The sequence below is a fragment of the Ruditapes philippinarum genome, unplaced genomic scaffold (assembly GCF_026571515.1).
Source record: "Ruditapes philippinarum isolate M1 unplaced genomic scaffold, ASM2657151v2 ctg2297_1_1_1_1, whole genome shotgun sequence".
In the NCBI taxonomy this organism is placed as follows: Eukaryota; Metazoa; Mollusca; class Bivalvia; order Venerida; family Veneridae; genus Ruditapes; species Ruditapes philippinarum.
The window spans coordinates 64,578-88,992 of record NW_026860714.1 but is presented as its reverse complement, the minus strand read 5'-3'; the positions used below and the strand labels follow the sequence as shown (position 1 = coordinate 88,992).

General features: G+C 32.6%; 1 protein-coding gene across 1 annotated transcript; it reads right to left on the bottom strand.

Moving 5' to 3' along the window:
- Nucleotides 1–12,141: 12,141 nt before the first annotated feature.
- LOC132713143 (triosephosphate isomerase-like) lies at nt 12,142–21,490 on the bottom strand. Its single transcript, XM_060695617.1, has 6 exons — nt 21,347–21,490; nt 20,118–20,241; nt 19,128–19,212; nt 17,255–17,387; nt 14,036–14,209; nt 12,142–12,745 (listed from the first exon to the last, which is right to left on the bottom strand). Exons 1-6 carry the CDS (start codon nt 21,459–21,461, stop codon nt 12,627–12,629), a joined length of 750 nt encoding a protein of 249 aa, XP_060551600.1. The 5' UTR covers nt 21,462–21,490; the 3' UTR covers nt 12,142–12,626.
- Between the last annotated feature and the right edge of the window lie 2,925 nt (nt 21,491–24,415).

Here is a 24,415-nt window from a genome sequence, read left to right as displayed (position 1 = left end):
TGATAACGAAATTTAAATTGCTAAATCGCCGATTTCTACAAATCAGTAGGCGCGGCCATGTTTGTGTATTGGCCGTATAAAAACAGGTGCGCGTGATGTCATTTCCCCACATCTTTAGATTTATGATAAATCTAGCTGAATCGTAGCGAAACATTTACATATTAATAAAGTATTGACCAGACAATTTAATTTTCACAGGAGGTGTAGAGGCGATTTTTTTATTGTTCAAAATACGTAACAATATAAAAAAAATAAAAAAATAAAGAAACAAATAAAAAATCAACGTCTACCGGTCGCACCACTTCAGGCCAGTGATGCCCGTTACTCCAAACAATGCTATGTTCATTAAAGTCTCATCTTAATGTAATTAATAAATACACATGTTATTATTTAACAAAGTTTCACAATCAAATAATGCAATTAAATAAACAAACGCACCAACGAATAGTTGGCTGTTAATTATTGAACGGCGATAATTATCATTATTATTAAAATCCTACTAAAACGTGCTCTAAATAGTACATGTAATTAAATGTTTGCAGTTTGATTCTGACTTTCAAATTAAAAGGTGTGAACATATGTTAGTAGTGATGTACACATTTCAAAAATATAACCCAGCAAACACATGACGTTAAAATAACGTCGGATTTATGTTAGATTTTGGTCACGACGTCGGCGACCAAAATACGACGTAAATCTGACGTTAAAATACCGATGTCTAATAGACGTTTCTTTTTGACGTCGTACTAACGTCAGGTTATGGTCGGTGTCCTGACGGTAGGTAAAAAAAAAATAATAATCCTTATTCGCTGTTGTAATCATTTAAACTTTTTTTCAAATGTTATTTGGATTACAAATGAAGTGTTCTTATATAAATACAGACCAAGATCGCGGCGCTGCAACCTAAAACATAAAACATATATAGGTGGCGCTGTATATACGCAAGTTACATGTGTTGTTGTTATGAAATCTATTTATAGCCACAGATCTGTTTACAAGTTCCAATCATTTAACGTTGTAATATTATCATTTTTGGTACATTATATGTATCAAAATTACGAGTTTTTAATAGTGCTTTAACATTTAATCATAGTGACAGAAAAGGGAAAGAAAATATAATTAACCTTTAATTCGAATCTAAAGTCACGTGGATGGAAATTCAAATTCGTAGGCGTTACGTTTTGGCTGTCGGTCAGGAATCGGGATGCATTGATAAGTGAATATTATAGATTTTCTTGAACAAAAAGGTCAGTTCAATTTATTTAGATTTAGTTCTACTTTGTATTTGATAAATAATTGCATGATTGAAAGCACTCTTAAATTTAATTATCATTATTTGAACAGCTGAAGTAAAATGTCACACAAATTCGCGATAATGTGTAATAATAAATCTTTTCAAAATTGACATGTTTTAACTCTGCTTGTGAAGAGTTTATAATATGCCTTTCAGTACTACCAAAGAGAATGCTTAGTTCTTAAACTGTGATGTTTTTGTCAGTTAAAATCTGAGAATTGAGAATGAATTTGTACGATTTCGAGATTTCGGACCAAGACGTTTCGGTCCCAAATAACCCAAAACGTTCCGGTCCCAAATAACGCAAAACGTTTTGGTTCCAGACATTTCGGCATTAAATCTTTAATTTAAAACTATGAAATATTTAAGACTTGCGTAACTGTTCTATTTCAAACGTAGAATATATACATAAGTAAGAATATAATTTTCTTTTCAGGTAGTTAAAGTGTTGGACATGCTCTCAAAGGTCGGAGGGACGGAAACACGTGAATATGTAAAAAGAAACATATGAAAGTAAGATTTTTGTAAATTCTATTACATACTTTAATCCATACTTAACTGGAGTTTAAAAGCGGCTTTTTAAATGTCCAGTATTTATGTTTACTTTTAATTTTTGTTAAAGCTCTCTTATAAAAAGTTGGCAAAATTGTTCATTAAGTTAAGATAACCATGAAAACATTTTTGCTTGTTATTTTTACATGTTTCATAAACTTCTTTTTTTCAGTGAAAATAATGTCACACACGCTATTGGGAGCTACAAACGCTATATATCCTCCGGATAGACGAGGGGTGCTGAAAGAAGGTCATATCTTAAAGCATCACACCTCAAAATTCGTGCTTATTCTCATGGATATCTAAAAGTATAACTTTGTGTAGTAACTAAAAGGCAGCAATTATACATTACTGACAATTATCAAAGGAGGTCAAAATATGCAAAATGGCACTAAATGTTTTAGAAATGCTGTAGAAATATAGTTAAAGTAGACTGAAAATCTGTCATAAATTTCTTGAAACATTATTATCAGAATCTTTTAACTTTTCTTAAAATTATAATATTTCATTGTTTTATTTGATGAGGCAAACTTGGATACATTGTTTTGTTCTTTAATATTTGTACATGTTTTCTTAGTTTCATTTATGTCATTGTTTTTGTAATACTTTTTGTTTTGTAATTAACTTATTTTATGTTTTATTTTGTTTAATTTATGAAAATTATTTAACCTTGCAGAATTTACTAAAATTGTATGTATCAGCTTAAAATTGCAACTTTTATCTGTAATTAAAAAAGCATGAAACATATTTTTGCTTTTAGTTTTCTGTTAAACATTTCATTTGAGGGAAAGTTACTTAATAGAATGAGTTACATTAAATTAGATCAAATCAGGATTAGCCAGAAAATATTTATGACGTTGTGAAAGAAAAAGGATTAGGGGAATGATAAGACGAAGGTAAGAAAATGATCAGATTTAGGGCAGAAAAGGGTTAATATTTAGGTCGGAAAATGGTCAGATTGAGGTCGGAAAATGGTTAGAAACTGGTTAGATTTAGGTCGGAAAATGGTCAGATTGAGGTCAGAAAATGGTCAGATTGAGGTCGGAAAATGGTTAGATAATGGTCAGATTTTGGTCAGAAAAAGGTTAAATAATGGTTAGATTCTGACGTCTACCTGACGTCAGATTATTACGTCAAAAAAACTTTCAAATCCAACCGTTTTTCCGACCGTCATCCGACGTCAGAACCTGACTTAAATCTGACGTCAGTATGACGTTTTGTGTTTGCTGGGAAGCAACTCTTTCGAAAAGTAAATTGTTTACATGTCTGTCAACGTATGATTCTTCGTGGTATTTATTTACATCGTAATCGTAGCCTAATATTAACTGCATGCAAAACATTTTTATTGGCTGCTCAAAAATCTCATTTGCATAATTTATTCACACAATTGCTGGTTCTTACTACTTATGACTAATACTGTGTATTATCCATTTTAATTGTTCCTAATTTGCACCAAATGTTCCTGTCACACTGTGTACTAACGGTTTTTATTGCTCCTTGTATGCCTCTGTGCCGACAGAACTTTTGATCATGCACAATGTTGCCCTGATTGGTTAATCACCCTTCAGTTGTCAAATATTCTAATGACGAAATAGACATATTTTTTTACGCTTCATCAGTGAACTGAATGACCTTAGGGTAGTCAAGTTATACTGTAAATTACAGCATTTCATACAATAGCAACACATTTTTCAGTTACCAATAATCATTTTGAATATTAAGTAGATTTATGTTTTTTGTTTTATTGGATTAAATTTACGGTAGTAGAAATGCGTATCTGTGTGGTAAGTAGATAACGTGGAAAAAAGCTATAGGGAACTGGATAAACCCGAGAATATGCGTAATAATAGGGGAATTATGCCCAATGGGCAACCTGTTGCTGTTGGTACCAGTTTTGACTGGGTGCCTAATTAACCGAACGGACAGTTTTTGTTTTCATACGATATTAGTCTAGCTGCCGATTTTCCTGAGCCATTTTATTTTTTAACGTCAATGTCGGAAAATCGCGTCCTCAGGAAATATCTGCATATTGGATTTAGTTGATATTTACCGCTGAGAAAAAGATACATGACCGGCGATGTACCCTATTCAGACAGCTTGTCTAGCGAAAATTAAGTACCAAATAAAAGGATATATCGTCAATTTGAAGAAAGTTCTCAAAGTACCCAAATTAAATTGATGGTTTATCTTTGAAAACTAAGCAGTCATTGCTTAAATCATGTGGTGGGATCATCAGCAAGCTTGAAAAATCGGACAAAATTAATGATAATTAATGCCGCGGCGTCTTCAATTAATTAATTAAAGCAATTCAGTTCCATATGATGTTTTCATAAATAATAAATAATGTACGCAATAAGATTAATTTAGTTCTTCGTCAAGATATATTTCAGTTGTACCAGCGTGTACACCTTTACCGGAAGTGGGTATAACACGTCACAATCTCGGTCTCGTCTGTCTCGCGAGAATGACAGAACGCCAAAATGGCGGCGCCCATGAACTTATTTCTCAAGTAAAAAATAGTGTCTTAAAATACGAATTTCTCACTTAAAGGGTTGATGTCAACAAAAAAACTGTCATGGTACCTCTTTTTTAATGATGAATAATTATATTAGACAGACATCAATCCATCCATTCCTATTCCTTTAAGGATCATGCCTGGGAAGTTTGGTCGATATAGTATGATATTTATGAAGTATTTTCTGAAATGTTGTTTAAAGGCACATTATGCCTCAGAAACGAATTAATTTGTGCCTCTTTAGGGAGGTCCGTAAGCTTGCTGGATAGCTTCCTCACATGAAAGAACCCAAAGTCCCTGGCGAGAACAAAACAACAACTAAGGTATGAATAAATATGTTTTTATTGAAATAAAAACAGAAGCACAGGGCGATGACAGATTCAGCATATTGATATCACTGCTGATTTCGTCTAAATGACCAGTATTCTAGAGAAGTCCCAGATAAATGTTCTTCTAGCATAAAACACAAATCGAAAAATTAAACAAAAACACCTTACTGTTAAATCTTAAATATTATCATGGTGATGTTTTTTTATATTTGTGATATTTTCACAACAAGATCTTTTATATATCACAATGTCTACTGTCAAAAGTGTAAATTGTAAACCAGTCTAAAACAACAGAATCTGATTGGCTGTCAGAATAACAAATTCAAAATAAACCAATGGCACACATGCTTGTCAAGACTGGTTTACAAAACTTCCTAGAATTTGATGTATAGGTGTAAGGTGTTGATTGCCTTCTCTTCTACTATGTGTGTAAACTAAAATTTAAAAATGTCTACAATTCAATTGCAATGTTAATTCATGACCTAGCTTTAACAATTGTAATAAAGTCTGGTTTCAATGAGGCTCCGCCCACTAAGAAACCATCAATGTCAGGCTTCGTCCCAAGGTCTTTACAATAACCAGCACTCACAGATCGTGAAAAAAACACCAAATATGATAGTTTAATCAAACTTTTATAAAAATACATGACATTATGCATTAAAAATGTAAATAGTTTTATATTAATATCATATAATAAGATAAGGCTACAAGAAATTGTAGAATATAATTGTATATCCTACAAATTTAAGACTCCCTGTCCTTCACTTTGAATAAAATCCTGATTTTTTGCATACAAATTCAAATAGTTCAGAAAATAAACTGTATTTCAAGTTATTTTCTCGAGTATCTAATTTTAGTTATCTCGGCATGAATTAATGCTCTAATAAATATGTCCAACACCGAGATTCGCATTAAATTTGCACATGTTAAAGCGAGACTTTGTCACCTTTTGATGCTAATTAATTTTATTATTATTATATTTATGAAAGCATGCCTTATTTACATTAGATATATTAAGGGCGCATTGTGTACTTCGGTTACTGCAAGACGACCTACTTGATTACAATTTGTGTTTCATTTCCAGCAAGAGTTGTCGTAATCTTTCAGTAAACATAAAATGTTGAAGTAAACATAATAATTGAGCCGCGTCATGACAAAACCAACAAAATGGGTTTGCGACCAGCATGGATCCAGACCAGCCTGCGCATCCACGCAGTCTGATCAGGATCCATGCTGTTCGCTATAAGTTTCTCTACTTGTAATAGGGTTGGTAAGCGAACAGCATTGATCCTGATCAGACTGCGCGGTTGCGCAGGCTGGTCTGGATCCATGCTGGTCGCAAACCCATTATGTTGGTTTTGTCATGGCACGGCTCATATTATGATTGATAATGAATGATAATTAAACGTATCTTGTTACTAATGCTCTAACATTTGTTTCCTGACACACATTTTTTGGCGATTTTATGTATGATTTGAGCGTAATTTATCAATCACTTTTTATTGTCTCACGCAAGTGCAATGAAAATACTTTCAAACATCATGATAACATACCAATCTTGATATTAACATTTATGAGGAGAGAGTTTCTTAAAAGCTTGTAGCTTTCTTCTCAATCCTTTTTTTTGCATTTGATTGTAATTATATTGCGTATGTTTGAAATAAAATATTGTTTAAACTAATTTTGATATTTCCATATTCTTCCAAGAAATTTAACAAGAATGACTTTGTTGTTTAATATACACGACGAATATTGTACTACAGAATAAAATGTTCCAGAACAACATAATTATGATTATGCTGCTATATTTTAAGCATAATTTTAACCATTTATATGGCAATAATTTCTTACGCCATTCGATCTTAATTAAGTAAATATACAACAAGGTATTTTGGAAGTAATCTTTTCAAAATTCAAACTATAACTTTGTAAACAATTGACGGTAATATATATGAGCCGCGTCACGACAAAACCCACATAATGGGTTTGCGACCAGCATGGATCCAGACCAGCCTGCGCATCCGCGCAGTCTGATCAGGATCCATGCTGTTCGCTTATAAACCCTATATCAAGTAGAGAAACTGATAACGAACAGCATGGATCCTGATCAGACTGCGCGGATGCGCAGGCTGGTATGGATCCATGCAGGTCGCAAACGCATTACGTTGGTTTTGTCGTGACGCGGCTCATATAGCTCATATAACTGTTGCTGGTTAGTATGGAATTTAGAACTCCATATTTAATCTGCTTACAAACCAAGATGAACCTTTCGTAGCTCAAAATAATTGATGTTGCTCATTTACTATAGTGTTTTCATTTACAAGCGATGTGTCCCTCGTTCAAATATAATTTTAATATGTGTCAATTTGTACTTAAATATTCGTGAATCTTATTCAAACAACCTTGTGTAACATAAAGAACTATTTTATACTAGACATAAACCACAACCACAATTTCGTGCGTTAATAAGTAGGATATATAGTTCAGATTAGGACATTTAATTAAAACACAAGTATAAACCACAAAGTCGTGCGTTAATAAGTAGGTAAAATGTAAACATTTAATTTACATTAAAGGTACATTTATAGTATGTGATTTTCTAACCACAAACATTAAAATTTCGGTGAATAAACTATTCATCAGCCATTTTACACTCTGAAATTTCTTTTGATGGGGGCGTATGCGATTCTAATTTACACGGGCTATAAAAAACATATTTTATGTTGATACAGTTTTTTTTTGGGTTGTCGGTATTACGGCGACTTTCCGGCCTTGACGGTGGTGCCCCTGCGTGCATTTATTTTAAGAACGAGCGTAAACCCGAGCAGAGCTCACTAGTTAATCATATATTGTGCTACTATTTTTCAGGTGGTATTGAGAGTGAGCCACTTGGTGGAAACAATGCCTACTGGACACATTTACGAGCTGGGTCTCGTGGACATGCTGTGCAATTTATGTCGACACAACAAAATCGTTCATCATGCATAGTGCGATACTGTAGCAACGACCTCATTAGAACGGAAACAGAAACACCAGCGCCCTCTGTCGTTATTACAGCCAAACAGATATTTGATGAAAGAACCCTTTCCATATGAATTTAAAAACTTTATTTTAGAGTGCTTATTAACATATGAACATTTCCTGTTATACGTTCTAAAAAGTTGTCTTTACCAACGGACATATATGGCACAATATACATGTATATACTGGATCGACAACATGGTGGTTGATAACCATTTATTTAAACAAGCAATAAATATGCCGCAGCAACGTCGGACCAATATCAACAACATTGCCTGACTGAAAAAATTCTGTCTACCCTCAACAACGACGAAAAAATTAACGAAACTTCTAAAAAACAAATAACAAAAAGAAAATAAAACAACAAAAAACCAACAAACATCAGTTGACTCCCGAGTTGTTGTAACCGTAAACTGAGATTAAATTACGTTACCAGAGAGAGAATATGAACGGACACGTCATACACACGTTGAAGAAAGGTGCTGGAAAATGCATATCAACTTGGAGCTCATTAATTGTGAAACAGGGTATTGTGTTATTCAAGATGAATGAAAGATGTTTTAAGACAAAACGTGGGAGTTATATACATACTTTAAGCTTAAACACCTTGTATAAATGATGTAACACATCTATAACATGGCCAATTTTTCTTCCCTCTCACCAGTTTTCGACATTTAACTTGTTATGCTAAATTAGTTCTGTTCATATGATATAGCTATGTAAATTTATTTACCTTCACGGCAGCTCTTGCCTAATTTGATAATAACTATCACACTTGCGTATTTGTTGATGAAAGTATACCTTTCCCTAAACGTACATGCCATTTATACTGCAAGTCATGCAAGTTGTGCTGATACATCGTTTGTAAAATATATGTGTTCACACTTGTCTCCCGTGTTTAGACAAAGTTATACAGAAAATTGTTAAGTAAATTGCTAGGTAATTATTATGTTTTCAACCTGTACTGGTCAGTAATGAATTACAGCAGTGATTAATTGACCATGTACTCACACAGAAAATGCTTTGTCACAAAGAGGTTGCAAATATAGAGGTTGGTAATTAAATGACAAGGGAAAATAAATACTGTCCATGACCTAGAAAGTTACTGTACTTTTACCCTTAGAGAATACGTGCATTGTGTTTCACTTTATCAAATGGTAAAAATTAAATTATAATTGGTATAGACACACTATGCCTCAAAAATCTATATTTTTTTGTGTATTCTTTAGAAATGCCAAAACATGTGTTTGATAAATATTTTAAAAATGGATTAAGAGAATGTAGATACCCAACAACTGAAACAAGTAGCGCTGAACATGCAGTGATGTGTCGTACAGGTAGCACAATGTATACAAAGTAGTATTTTGACTTCCATAGAAAATACTAATTCACTAATATACCATTTGCAAAATAAAGCAAAAGATAGATTATGTATAATGGTAAATGAGTATTTTTTGGAAACTTTAACAGGATACCACATATAGAAAGTTTTTAAGAAATCAAAATTGGGGCATTTCTATTTTTCTATGGCATAATGGGCCTTTGATATATACTTGTACAAGAATATATTTTATCTATTACTAGATTTTGGCTCACGTGAATTTTACTAGAACGGATCACATAGGGCACGTGGCACTACCACCAGAGTCATAAACAAGTTCCAGATTAAGATACTCCTATAATTATCTTACTAGAACAAGATTATACGCTGATTAGGTCAGGAAATACGAGTATATCGTGCTTTATTCGGAAAAAATCTCACTGAATTGGAAAATGATTTCATAACATTAATTTATGACAACTTTTACAATCTTTGAAAATATGAAGAAGTACAAAACGGTCACAATATTGTAGCACTTAATTAATGCAGCTTTATAAATTTTATGATGTGTTAAATTGCATATTATTCCATTTTTCCCTGATTTTTACATGATGTCATTTCTGAAAAAAAAAAGAAAAGAAAAATGGATTTTCGTTCAAATGCTTTGTAGTTAATCACTTAGGCCTAAGGCCTTCGTGATTATATTGCTACGTATTTGAACTCAAACCGTGCATTATTCTACAACAATGCACTCAGAATTAATATCTATTTCCTAATTATAAAATATTTCATTCTTCACTAAGCAAATAATACATATCATTTCTTCATATTAGAATAGAATAGAGAAAAAATGACTTATACATAGCACATCTTCATTATACAATATATTACGATGCATTATCAATTATATTCTACATTCTACTATAAATGATAGTACTTTATATTCGTGCAATCTACGTGTCACGTGACTTGTCTACTGTTTTTATATACATGTATAAACAATCCTGCAAGCAAAATTCTGTTTTATATTTGAAATTGCAATTCAAAAATAAAAAACAAAATATATATGTAATGTGTAATGTGTATTATACGAGCGTATTAATTTGTTAAATAGGTTTGTAGGACACATTTTATATAGTATATATACTTCCTTATTGAATCACATGTGTAACAATTCTAAGTGTAGTAGTAGGCTATGTAGATGTTATGGCTATTTGTTTAAAGCACATGTCTGAATAACCTATATAACATTACCCTTCGGTTTGTACAAAGTAACGTACAGAGTTATGTGCAAATGTTGTTTGCAGATACATTTTAGACAGATGCTCTAGTGAGAGAGATGTGGATCATACAAAGTGCATGCTTCACTGTGACATATATATTCACACGAGTTCAAATAATATCTTTACTTGTATACGTACTACCTGTATATATGTTACAATTTACTTTTTCATATTACGTATATTGAATAGAATAGAACAATCAAGGGTCATGTAAAATAGCATATAAATCACAATAATAATGAGATGTTTAGGAAAATAAAACTTGATTTGTATTAGCAATAATAATAAACTGAAAAAAAATTACGTTGAAATTTTCTTATTAAGCTTATATAAATGTGATTTTGGACTAAGCAAAGTTACGTATATTTTTATCGCAAAATTAAATTATTGCAGAAGTCTTTGAATTTCAAAGGTCATTATTTACAGTGCACTATACGGTCATAATTGTACATAAATTGTATTTGAGTAAAAAATACGGGAGGTGTATCTTTTGTATATCATTGTTATATTTACATTGTGTTTGTTTTATTGAAATATTTGTTTATATTGAAAAAAAAAATGCATTTCAAGCTGGTCTTGATAAGCTGTAATTGTTATTTACTTTAATTTAAATTTGACATAGGGCGCCTTAAGCATTTGTTAACCTGATATCTTTATACAATTATTATATACTCAGTACTATGAAATTTAAAGAAAAATATAATAAAAGTATACTTCAGTATTTATGTCTCCATTCTTTTATCGGTCGTATGTACATGTATATCATTATTTGAACACTTGAAATTTATATCCGATTATTTCGAACACAGATTCTTATTTCCTTTTTGGTCATGACATTTAAGTGTGTTGACTTAAATGTCTCATAGAACCAACGTATCTTGAATGAGGAACAATTGTGACAGTCCATTCTAGTTTTAAAGGGAGTCAAGTTAAAAACTGCCGAAATCATAGGCTCAGCTTGGAAAACATAGCTGTGTATCTGTACTGGTGTAACATAACATTGCGATCAAAACTAAATGATTATTTTGTATTGAATCTTTGCTGCAGTTCATTCTCTTTACTATGATATTCTTCCTGTGATGCGTTTGATTTTAGAAATAAGAAAAAGTCGAGCGTGGCACCTGCCAGTAAGTGGCTTCTGTTGAACTTAACTGCGTGATTTTTTAAAACATTTGCCGATGCCCGTAGGAAATACAGCCTGACATATATCAAGTCTCAGGGCATTGTCATTAACGCAAGACTTTATGTGTTTCACAATGCATGTCCATTTAAACATACTAAGTGACTAAAAGACACCAATACTGGAAATTTTTTGGCCCAGGGCATGATTTATGCCTTTTTTGTAAAGGACCACAAAGCATATGCCAAATTCTGGACATTATAATTCCATACAAAGATTTTCTATTAAGATTGTATAAACTAAGTAGCCCAAAGGTACAGGCAATCTTGACATTTGGTGCATAATTAATTTAATTTTTGTAAAAGACCACAAAGTGATGCTGCATGCAAAATTTTAAATTTCTGGTGATTGTAGTTTCTTAAAAGATTTTATTTTCAAAGTATATCTTTAGCTCCCCTGACTTATTAATGCATTAGAGTGGAACCATTTATATCTCTTTTGTAGAGGGACACCTAAGGATCATTCCTGTGAAGTTTGGTCATATATTTATTTATGAAGTATTTTCCGAAATGTTGTTTAAAGGCACATTATGCCTCAGAAACGAATTAATTTGTGCCTCTTTAAGGAGGTCCGTAAGCTTGCTGGATAGCTTCCTCACATGAAAGAACCCAAAGTCCCTGGCGAGGGAAAAACTACAACTAAGGTATGAATAAATATGTTTTTATTGAAATAAAAACAGAAGCACAGGGAGATGACTGAGATTCAGCATATTGATATCACTGCTGATTTTGTCTAAATGACCACACTATTCTAGAGAAGTCCCAGATAAATGTTCTTCTAGCATAAAACACAAATCCAAAAATTAAACAAAAACACCTTACTGTTATATCTTAAATATTATCATGTTGGCGTTTATTTTTTATATTTGTGAAATTTTTACAACAAGATCTTTTACATATCACACTGACTACTGTCAAAAGTGTTAATTGTAAACCAGTCTAAAACAACAGAATCTGATTGGCCGTCAGAATAACAAATTTAAAATAAACCAATGGCATACATGCATGTCAAGACTGGTTTACAAAACTTCCTAGAATCTGATGTATAGGTGTAAGGTGTTGATTGCCTTCTTTTCTACTATGTGTGTAAACTAAAATTTTAAAATGTCTACAATTTCATTGCAATGTTCATTCATGACCTAGCTTTAACAATTGTAATAAAGTCTGGTTTCAATGAGGCTCCGCCCACTAAGAAACCATCAATGTCAGGCTTTGTTCCAAGGTCTTTACAATTACCAGCACTCACAGATCCTGAAAAAACAAATAAAATAGTTTAATCATTAAAGTGCATAATATTATGCCCTGAAGATGTAAATAGTCAAGTGAAATATCATATAATAAGATGTGCCTATACTTCAGTAAGTTATTACAATGACAGAATGTAGAATATAATTGTACATTCTACAAATTTAATAGTATTTTAATACACCTGTTAAAATCGATTAATTCTTGTGAATGATAAAAGTTTTTATTTGATTCGAGTTGACCTCTGGTTATATCAGCTTATCTCGTTGGTCAACGGTTTATTTTTTAGATTTCTGATTGGATTAATTCAAATTTCTGTTATTGATTTTGATAGGTTGTTTAATTACCTATATATAGGTTATTTTGCCTTTGCTCGCCATTCTGTTACTTATTTTGTAGTCGAGATCACGTTCTAGTCTTTTTTGGAAGTTTCGAAAACAGAATTTTTTTCGTTCATTTACATTTCGGCTTATTTATTTTCGAAACAAAATGTAGTTTTTTGTGAAAGGAATTTCGAATTTGAAACTGTTGCTCACCTTACCCGAATGTAGAATGACAGAATGTAGAATATAATTGTACATTCTACAAATTTAAGATGCCCAATCCTTCATTTTGAACAAAAATTCTTTTTTTTTTTTGCATACAAGTTACAATAATTCAGAAAATATATATGCTAGCGTTACAGAGTCTTAGTTAGTGCCTTCAAACACAATTGTAAACTTAATACAAGTATCTTCAATGGTTGCTGAGTTGAAATTGTAAAGCAAATGATCGCAACAATTTTTGTAAGGGTTAACTATTATATATCTTTATCAATTACCCAAAAATTACAAAACATTTGTTTTCATATGAATATCTTAGCTCATTCAAAAGACAAGAGGTTGCATGCAAAATCTTTAAGTGTTGTACAAATTCTGAAATTTATCAAGAACGAGAGCTCCCTGTTTCCTTCAAATATCAAGCTAAAAAAATTTTTTTACAGCCACAGTAAATTTATTTCAAGCCAGGACCCAATAATAAAACCAAAGCATGATGTGTTATTTTTAAAGATATCCTAATTTTGCCATCACACTTGAGATTTCTTCCACATTCACATGGCACCAAAATCCTTTCCAAAAGTTTATAAAGAAAAAAAAAGAGAACAAAAATCACTCAGAACCTTTCTGAACTGTGTATAGAATACGTTTTCTCCCGTTATTTTGTACAATTAACTTGACCTACTTTAAACTTAACTGTATTACTAAAGGAAATAAATTACAAAAATAAAGAGTTTTTATATCTCTGGAATAAACCTACCTCCGTATATAATTCTAACACTATTAGCTACATCGGCTGTTACATTAGCTGACAGCCATTTTCTAAGTTTGTCATGCACCTCTTGGGCTTGTTCCGGGGTGGCTGTTTTACCAGTACCTATTGCCCACACTGGTTCATAAGCTATAACTACCCTGCTCCAATCTGTTACATTACCTGAAAATATAAACCCAACACATTAACATGTACTATATATATGTATAATGGTCATAGACAACTATTATCATTATCAGTACAAGTATAGCTTAACCATATCAGTCAAAACTGAATCAAGTTAACATGTGAATTACTTCATGATCTTCATTTGATAATTACTTTGCCATATATTATTTTCTTGTTTGGTGTCTTACCAGCTGTCTTGTTGAAGAAAATCTCAAGTGCCCCTCTGTGCATTATTTTTAAGGCACAAGCAAGCACCTTAGTCGAATTATAGACCTTCTGTACTTTTACCAAATAATCTTAGATAAATAGACAAATTAGTAAACTATTACTGTAAGAGAACATGCTTGCCCACACCTCATAACACATGTGAAAGAACATGGAAATAAGATTTTCATGTTTCACAGACATGTTACTGAAAAGGTTATATGATATATATAATAAGGAAATGCATAAGGGAACTTTGTCAATGCAAGTTTAAGATTATCACACCGTATCCTTCACCTACCTTTTGGTAATTGAGCACATCATAATACATTTTAGCTGTAGTTATATTACATGTACAACATTACAACAAGCATGGTGTACTTCTAACAATTAACTTTGTTTGTAGTAAGATGTGAATAATTTGTTGTAAAGGTTGACATTCAACCTGATGGCCATGTATTTGAAGACCTTGACCTTCAACCTTGTACCATTGTTTTTAAACTTGACCTTCAACCTTGTATCAATGTCTTTGAACACCTTGACCTTTAACCTTATATTTGAAGACCTAGCCCTTGTGTCATTGTTTTTTGTAGACCTAGCCCTTGCAACATTGTTTTCTTAAACCTTGACCTTTAACTTGGTGAAAATTAATTTGTACTCCTTGACCTTACACCTTGTGGCATTGCTTTTGTAGAATTTTAACCCAGTGAAAATGTCTTTATAGACCTTGACCTTCAACCTTATTAAATTATTTTTGTAGACTAATCACTATGACAGTCATCATTGTGACATTGCCTCAAACTTTATTCTTTTCACAATATATCTATACACCCTGATCTAACATTATTAAGATGTATCCCTTAAACATGGTAGCACTATTTTTGTAGAGCTTCACCCATAATATGCCGGGAAAAATTTGTTTTGTAGTCCTTGACCTTAAACATTGACATTTAACCTGGTGTTTTTTAGACTTTTGACTTAAAACCTAATGACATTGTTTTGGTTGGGTCTTTTTGCAATAAAAAAGAAAGAAACAAACAAAAAACCCAACAAGTAAACAAGACTCCAGTGTTCTTTTGTGTCAAACCATTTTGATATAACATCATACACATATTTATGAGCAAAACACTAAAATATTATATTTCTTTATTTTTAGTCAGAGTAATCATATTTGTTCGCTAATTACATTATCTAAACTGTTACACCTACATTGCTAAATAATGTTAGATACCTAAACCAAAACTATTGCATAATTCTTAATAGAGCATCTAAATGAACTTTGAAACATGGAATCATTTCTGAACATTTTTTACAAACAAGTAACAAAAGTGTTGTTGTTATTCAGCATTTGCATTAAATCATAGACATAAAGCTTAGGCATAAACTATTTGTTGGTCCCTAAGCCCTATTTTTAAACTCTTTTTTAATCACGCCAACCAACACTTTCAAGATCATATTGTGAATTTTAAATAATGGTGAAGAAGGTCAAAGATGAAACTTGTTAAAATATTTCAGGTAAATGTAAGGTACATGTACTTCATAACAACCTTCAACCTTTCACAAGTGCCTCACATGTAACCTGCTGGTTTAAAGATAACATCTGTGGTATGATTTGAAACCCAAGAGAACAATCACCTATTAAAGTCATTAACCGTGCCCATTCAGATCACAGAAATGCTCATTTTTCCTAAATTTAAGCGGCACTACACCAGAGTTTCATCCCTTCACCAATAGACAGTTACCTTACAATTATTCCTGGATAATATGACAATATAGTATGGCTAATTTTTGAAGTTTACAGATGTTAATACAAGTGCAAAATAATCATTTCCTGTTTACTGTTTAAGTCCAATAAAATAGTAAGAAAGAATTTTCTTCATTTTTGCATAAAAGTAAACAACATTACATTTTTACTTATGTAGTCATTGATGTTTCTTTGATTGGCTTTTACATCACATCACACTCAACACAGTATAGGCATATGTACAGTCATATGGCAATGTTCCAGCTTTACTGGTGGAGGAAGACCTCAGGTGTCCATCTGTGCATTCAACACAGTATAGGCATATGTACAGTCATATGGCAATGTTCCAGCTTTACTGGTGGAGGAAGACCTCAGGTGTCCATCTGTGCATTATTTCAGGCACAAACGAGCACCTGAGTAGAACCAATGTCATTCGGCAAGCTAGCTGGATAGCTTGCTCACATGTAAGAACCCAAAGTCCCTGTCAGGATTCGAACCCAGAGATTTTGTTTTGTTTGTTTGGTTTTACGTCACATCGACACAGTATAGGTCATATCGCGACGTTCCAGCTTTACTGGTGGAGGAAGACCTCAGGTGCCCTTCCGTGCATTATTTCAGGCACGAACGGGCACCCGAGTAGAACCACCGACGGTCCGTAAGCTAGCTGGATAGCTTCCTCACATGAAAGAATCCTAAGTCCCTGTCGGGATTCGAACCCACAGCGGTGAGGGGCAAGTAGTTTGAAGTCAACGACCCTAACCACTCGGCCATGGACGCCCCCGAACCCAGAGATGAAGGGCAAGTGGTTTGAAGTCAACAACCTTGAACCACTCAGCCACAGACTCCCCTATTCATGATGTAAGACATGTGAAGATTAAAAATGTGCAGATGGTTTAACATGAGCAATGTGGTGTGGCGTTACATTTTAAATTGGCAATGTTTGTCTAAAAATGCCCAAAACTGCATCAAAATAATCAATTATATTAACACTAAATGAATACAACAGATATAGTGTTGTTTATTCCTTTTTTTGTTCTCAGAAACAGCATATCTATTTCTGAAGAAAATTACTATTATGTATTAATTTATACCTATAATCGCTTTCATTTGTCTGTAAACAACTTCTTCAGTTTTTCCTGCCTCTCTCTCTTCTAATTTTTCACCAATACATGGTATAACCTGCAAACCAGCTTCAAGGGCATGCTTTACTTTCTCACCTACTAACTAGAAATGTACAAATAAATAAGCTTTAGGCGTTTTTGTAGTTTTTTTGTAGCATGTACTTTTAAGTAATATTAAGTGCAATGAACTTGAAAATAATCTTTCACTTAAACTTAAAAATGAAACAACAGTGTATACAAAAAAAAAATGTTTTTAGAAAATCCTTGGAAGATTATTAGTAGGAGGTTTACAGGTCTTCAATCAAGATATATCCTCATCCATTGTTGTTGTTTTTTCACCAGAAACAAAAATTATCATTTCTCAGTTTAAGATAATTAAATATTTATCAATCTTGAAGGTAAATCAATTCCCGCAGACATCCCTTACATCTATACAGTTACTGTTACAGAGTTTTACATTGTGTTAATGCATAGAGAGTTAGAGGCAAAATAACTGGCACACATTTTATCATCTACATCTACCTGTGCTAGTTTGTTTGTTATAGTATGTGCATGTCAATCATAATATTAACCAAGCATCTCACTTGGGGGTATAAACTATACTTTGTCATAGATCTACTACAATATCTTTTAAAGTTGATTAGTCTACAATGGGCAAATTTTCCACAAGTATTTCAAATATTGATAAAAATGATAGAAAAGTGTCATTTGGATATTATTGCAAAATATTGCTTGAAAAAAAAGGTTCATAAACTGACTTGGTATGAACTTTTATATAGTGAATAACAATATTTTGTTCTGGAATGTTTTATAATCTGCTATATGAATGTACGTAGTATTGGATCATGTATCTCATACTTGACAATATTTGATAACATCCTAATATAATTATTTTATGGTCTTATTTACTAAATTCTATCAATGCTATAATTGATTGTATAACAGACCTTCTATGGTTGACCAATTCACTTTAAAGTAAGAAGTTATAATTTAATGTCATTTACCTCATAACAGCAATATCTTGCAAAATATTATGTTCAAGACAAAAAAAATATACATGATATACCAAACAAAGTCAAAACATGAAACAAATAGACATGAGCCGCGTCATGACAATACCAACATAGTGCGTTTGCGACCAGCATGGATCCAGACCTGATCAGGTCCATGCTGTTTGCTAGGGGTGTGGATCGTCAGATAAGTGACGATCCGATCCGAACCACGATTCAGCACATACGATTCACAAATCGAACCACAAATCTTTTGTTATCAAGACACCCATAAAAACATGTACATTAGTTATAAAACATGTTTATTTAAAAAACAACAAAAAAAAAACAACAACAATATACTAAACATTAAACATATAAAATATAAACTAGGTTTATGATTTTATTCTTTGGATGAGTATTTTTGTTTTGTTTTTTGAAACCAATTACTTCCTAGCTCAGCATCATGGTACATGGTCTTTAACCGGCAAATTGTTTTTAGGTAAACTTCATATAATTTATACTCAAATCGTATTTTTCTCGATTTTAAGAGTGTGAGAAACAGTGAATGTATATAAAAAGATTAAATCGCGATCTACGATCTCTGGGCTTACGAATATTCAAACTCGATTTTTCACTTTGATTCGTGATTATCCGAGTACTCGGATACTCGCCCCAGCCCTACTGTTTGCTATCAGTTTCTCTACTTGTAATAGGGTTGGTAAGCGAACAGCATGGATCCTGATCATACTGCGCGGATGCGCAAGCTGGTCTGGGTCCATGCTGGTCACAAACGCACTATGTTGGTTTTGTCGTGACGCGGCTCAAATATACTTAATAGAATATTCATGTACCTCATCAGATTCACCGAACACATTACGTCTCTCAGAGTGTCCAAGAATTACCCACTCACATCCAACATCTTTAATCATGGCTGTACTGAAAAAAGAAAGATTGAAAAATGACATGAGAGATAATTTTGGTTATAATAATCAAACTAATAAATAAATGACATTTTACTTTGTGAACATTCAGTTGTCACATTGTAAGTTACTGCTGATAAAACTGACTCAAGTTTTTGTTTTTCTCAATGCATGAAGCTGTGTGAGGACTTTTGTATGTGTTATGAGACTCCACATGCCCTTATTCATATTATTCTCCAGTATCATCAAACATTCCAGAAGTCAAAACATTTTCTTCTTACCAGATATGAAATTGTTTATACTTTTGATATAAATCACAATTTTATCCTTTATTGAATGAAGGGCTATAACTCTGACAAATAATAAAAAATGTCAATAATATGCACAACTAGACTTTGGTACTGATCATTACTGTAAAGTTTGAACAAAATTGCACCAGTAGTTTTTGAGAAGTAGTCTGCATAAGTATTGTGATGGATGGACAAACAGACAGAATAGATGTGGTCCCTATATGTAGCTGCTACTTTGTACTTTTGGTTCCAGGAAGCTTAAGAGACTTTGATGAAACTATCTGAAGTTTGATTATCTTAAATAAATTAAATACATGTATCAGATCATCATTGGTTTAATATCAAGGTTAATCTAACTTAAACGTTATTCACACTGATAAATTAATTAAATCAATCGTCAGTGATTTTCCTGCTTATTTAACATTCTCTGATAAAAGGCCTCTTCCCAATTGAAGTTTTCTTTTAAATCATGCAGCTTTCCCAAAAATCCGGACTTTAAACCTGCTTTTTTACTTCCCAAATTAGCAATTTTAGTGATAATTTTTCCCAAAATCAAGAGGCTAAGGCCTCTTTCCAATTAAGTGAGAAAATTGCTGATTGTAATTGCAGTAAACAATCATAAACTAGGCACCTGTTATCTCCAGTAAAGGCTCCTGATGCTACCTTGTAACAATTCTGGGCTGCAACTCCTATTTTCTTGTTTACAGCTTGTCTGGTGTAGTCCAGGTAAATCGCTGGAGGCGCGACAACTACCTCTGTACACACACAAAAAAAAAAATTCAAAAAAAAAATTAACACAATGCAAAACATCAAAATTCTGGCATACGAAACTATTAATTAAGAGATTATTAGGAGAAAATCCTGGTAGCAAATAACCTTGTATCAGTCACTTTACAAAAAGCTTGTAAAATGTATAACGATTGAAAGAGGGTTTTGTAGACTACAGTCCAACCCTGATTAAATAGGAGAAAGATTCTGACCCACAACAAACATTTCAGAATCTAGCTTTGGCACGTCAATATATTTTGACTGAAAAGTCACTGAACTGAGGAGAATCGTTTATAGCCCAACCAATTTCTGTTCTTAAAGATAATAGAGAATATTTTTACCAAAACATCCATTTTAATCTTATCATTTCTTAATTTTGATCATTTAAATCATGTTTTAGATAATTAAGAATGATTATAGGGGGAAGTCAAAGTCTGGGCTGCAAAGGGGCCCGGGTTTTGGCTTGCCCGGCTATAGACTACATGTGTATATTTAAAAGAAAATTAAATAAAAAACAATTAAAAAATATATAGAATTCTATACCTATCAATGAAATTTTCAGTGTCAATTCTAGTTGACCGCCATTTACAAAGAAAAGTATAACTTTTATTTCAAATCAAGGGTCATGTTAAATGACATGTAAATCACAATAATAATATAAATGAGTTTAAAGATCAAATAAAGACGTTAAAGAAACTAAAACTTGATTTGTATTTACTCAATGTAACTCAATTAAAATAGGCAGGGTTTTCTGATAACAGAACAAATCTCAACTTTACTGATACATAATAATTGTCGAGCATTCCAAGTGAAAACAGAAGCGGTGCATGAAATACCGAATGACACCTTTGAAACGGAAAAATGAAAGGATTTTTTTAACGACTTCCCCGTTCAAAGGCTTCAAATAATTATGATAGTACTTACTTGTCTAAAAAGATTCTATTTTTTTCTGATTTATACTAATTAATGAATACCATTGCCATTCATTAAACATCTAAATTTCACTACATATATTAGATCTAAAAAAAATTATCGGTCCAAAAATGAGTACGAAATATCACTGGTACGAATACTCTTAACTAGCAATCTTACCGACTTTGTCATCAACACAGCTTTCATTCAAAAACTTTACAATTCCGTCTATGCTGCTCTTCGTTCCATTCATTTTCCAATTACCTCCTACAAAAAATTTGCGTTGACTTGCCATGATGATGCTGGATCTGAGCTATGCCGGTTCGACCTCCACAGAATTTTGACAGGTCAAGGTCGGAAAAGATTGGCCAAAAGTTTCGAATTCACAATAACCTAACAGATGTAAAAATAGTATTTCGTTTGACTAGTACCAAATTGACTACCAATAGTGGTATGAATAATCATATAAATCAATACGATGCTTACATATAATAAATATGGGCTAATTCGAAACTAATATCTAAATGAAATATCCCACCATGCATCAAAATTCCCGCGAAATGCTGTTTACATAACAAGACACGGTCCCACATGCATTTATTTCAGGTTGTTGTCCTATACTGTACACGATTATAAACGAAAACAACTTTGCATTTATTTACTACAGTATTGAACCTGTTGGAGTAAGTTATTGTTTAGTCGCTTGTTGATCTCTGTCATTTTTGAGTTTCACTCGGACCCAAAATTTTTACATACAGTAAGTGGGTCGAAAATGAAAGTAGGACTCTCACAGACACTTGGGGTAATGTTAATGGTCCCCCCTTCTTGATCCACTCTTTATACCGTGGATATTTTTAAATCGTTTGTATTTTTGTATATTAATATGAAAAAGGCAAAGCCTCAACGGCGGCATAAGATACCCAATTATTGCCCAAATATACCCAAATATAGCAATATTCATTTTTGCAGTCTGTGCGAAAGTCTGTCAGTCCTCGGACCTCGCCAACTAAAAATCAGGAGGGCCGAGATAAATTTCGATACAGTCAGTCCTCATGTCCGAATAAAATTTCAGCCAGTTTGAAACAATTTTTGGCCTAAAATATGCAAAACTGTTTTATTTATTATGTTTCTGTATTTTTTTTCTTCATAGTATCTTATAGTTGAGTCTGATAATTCATATTTGCTGAATATTTTTGTTAATTATGGCAATAATCCCTCACCCACCCCTACAAAAAATATCTTTCAGAGTCCGGGCCGCAAAAAAATCATCAGGGCCGGAAATAAATCTAAGGATCCCAGTCCTTGTGGCTGGAAAAAAATTTTGACTTTCGCATTGACTGATTTTTGTTTATATAAAATACAGATTATAATGAGAAAATGAATTAACATTTATAACATAGTATGACTTAGGTGGCTATAACTTTCATTCATTCCCTTGAAATGGGCAGTTCAAGTGTTGTAAGAAAATAAACTTGCGGGCATTTAGATTTACCCTTGTCCGTCCGTCCGAGCAAACATTTTGGGGTTAGGGGCTATATAACTGTAAAGAGAACAAAAGAGAACAATAGGTTCATTCCGTGATCAAAGGGTTTAGGGGCTAGTAGCCCTTAAGAAAACAAAGAAAATAACAAAGAAAATAGCCCCTTAGCCAAAATGTTGGAACGTCCGTCAGTCTGTTCTCTTTTGTGTCGCATGTAACTCAAAAAGTATTTGAACTAGAGTCATGAAACTTTACAGGAATTTTGATCAGCATGTGTAGTTGTGACCTGGGTATTTTCGTCTGGATATTTTTAGAATTTTTAGAGTTATTGCCCTTGACTTAGTAAAATTTTGCAATTTTCAACTTGTGTCGCATGTAACTCAAAAAGTATTTGACCTAGAGTCATGAAACTGTACAGGAATGTTGATCAGCATGTGTAGTTGTGCACCTCAGTATTTTCGTTTGGATTTATTTAGTATTTTAAGAGTTATTACCCTTGACTTAGAATTTTTTTTTACAATTTTCAACTTGTGTCGCATGTAACTCAAAAAGGATTTGACATAGTCATTAAACCTTTCAGGAATGTTGATCAGCATATTTAGTTTTGCACCTGGGGTTTCGCTTGTGGATTATCCAGTATTTGTAGAGTTATCTCCCTTGACTTTGTAAAAACCGTTTCATTATTTTGTTATTTGTTCCTTGAGTGCTTGAGTTAAAATCAAGCAACTTTATAGAAATAATGATCAACATCACTAAATTACAGGAATAATGATTCACATCACTGTGAAGCTATGCACCTGGGACTTTGCATGTGGATTTTTTTCAGTTTTGTTAGAGTTATTGCCCTTGACTTACGGTAGTATAAATTTGCAATTTTTAACTTGTTCATGCATAGCTCAAAAAGTATTTCACTTGTATGCACCTTGGGGTTTGCTTGTGGATTTATTCAGTATTTGTAAAGTTCTTGCCCTTTACTTGGTAAAAGATTTTTAGTTTTCAAAAAATATTTGACATAGAGTCATAAGATTGACAGAACAGTGGCGCGGTGGGGGCACCCGTGTCCTATGGACACATTTCTAGTTTTGTATAAAACATTAATTTTTAGTATATTTGGACAATATTTGTGTATATTTTGGAAAAAAATTCCTATTTCAACGTCTATAATAATACACAAGATTTATATTTATATTTTTGCCAATTCATTCATTTCTTATCAGCATTAAAATTTAAATGTGCCTACTTGCACCCATGGCGTTTGAAAAATTTGCCTTCTTGTTGCATTTTCTGCTTGAAAAACACACATTTGTGAGTGACTGGGCATGCTGTTATTTTTACTTCTTTCTGGTGATTTTAAATACATGCATTGTTAGTGCCGTTTGCAATGTTTAAATTAATTTCTTTGTTGATTTCACAATACTTTACATTTAAATTCATTTTCAAAATTTTCATGAAAGATAGTAGTTAATCTTGAGGCATGTTGCTTTAAGTATTTTTTTAAATGATATTTGCAAGAGTGTTCTGATATTGACAGATAATGCAGGCATGAATAAAAAAATTAGGAATTCTGGCTGCAACTCTTCATACAATTGTTATTTTTACAGGAAAAATGGTGGGGAAAAGACAGCTACGTAACAGAAATTGTGTAGAAAATTCAGCTGAAAATGAGAAAACAGGTTTATTAGCTAAACGAGCTAGAACCAGAGCAAATAATTCTGCTAAAACAGCAGATGACATAAAAAGTACTGAAAAGAAGCAGACTGACAGCAGCA

Bases quoted from the DNA above. Each gene is read 5' to 3' on its own strand.
- LOC132713143 (XM_060695617.1), bottom strand. From the start codon at position 21,461: ATGGCAAGTCAACGCAAATTTTTTGTAGGAGGTAATTGGAAAATGAAT. The intron at 17,388-19,127 runs GTACATGAATAT...GTACATTTCTAG, and splicing joins TGTTCGGTGAATCTGATGAG to TTAGTAGGTGAGAAAGTAAA. The intron at 12,746-14,035 runs GTAGGTTTATTC...TTGTTTTTTCAG, and splicing joins TGTTAGAATTATATACGGAG to GATCTGTGAGTGCTGGTAAT.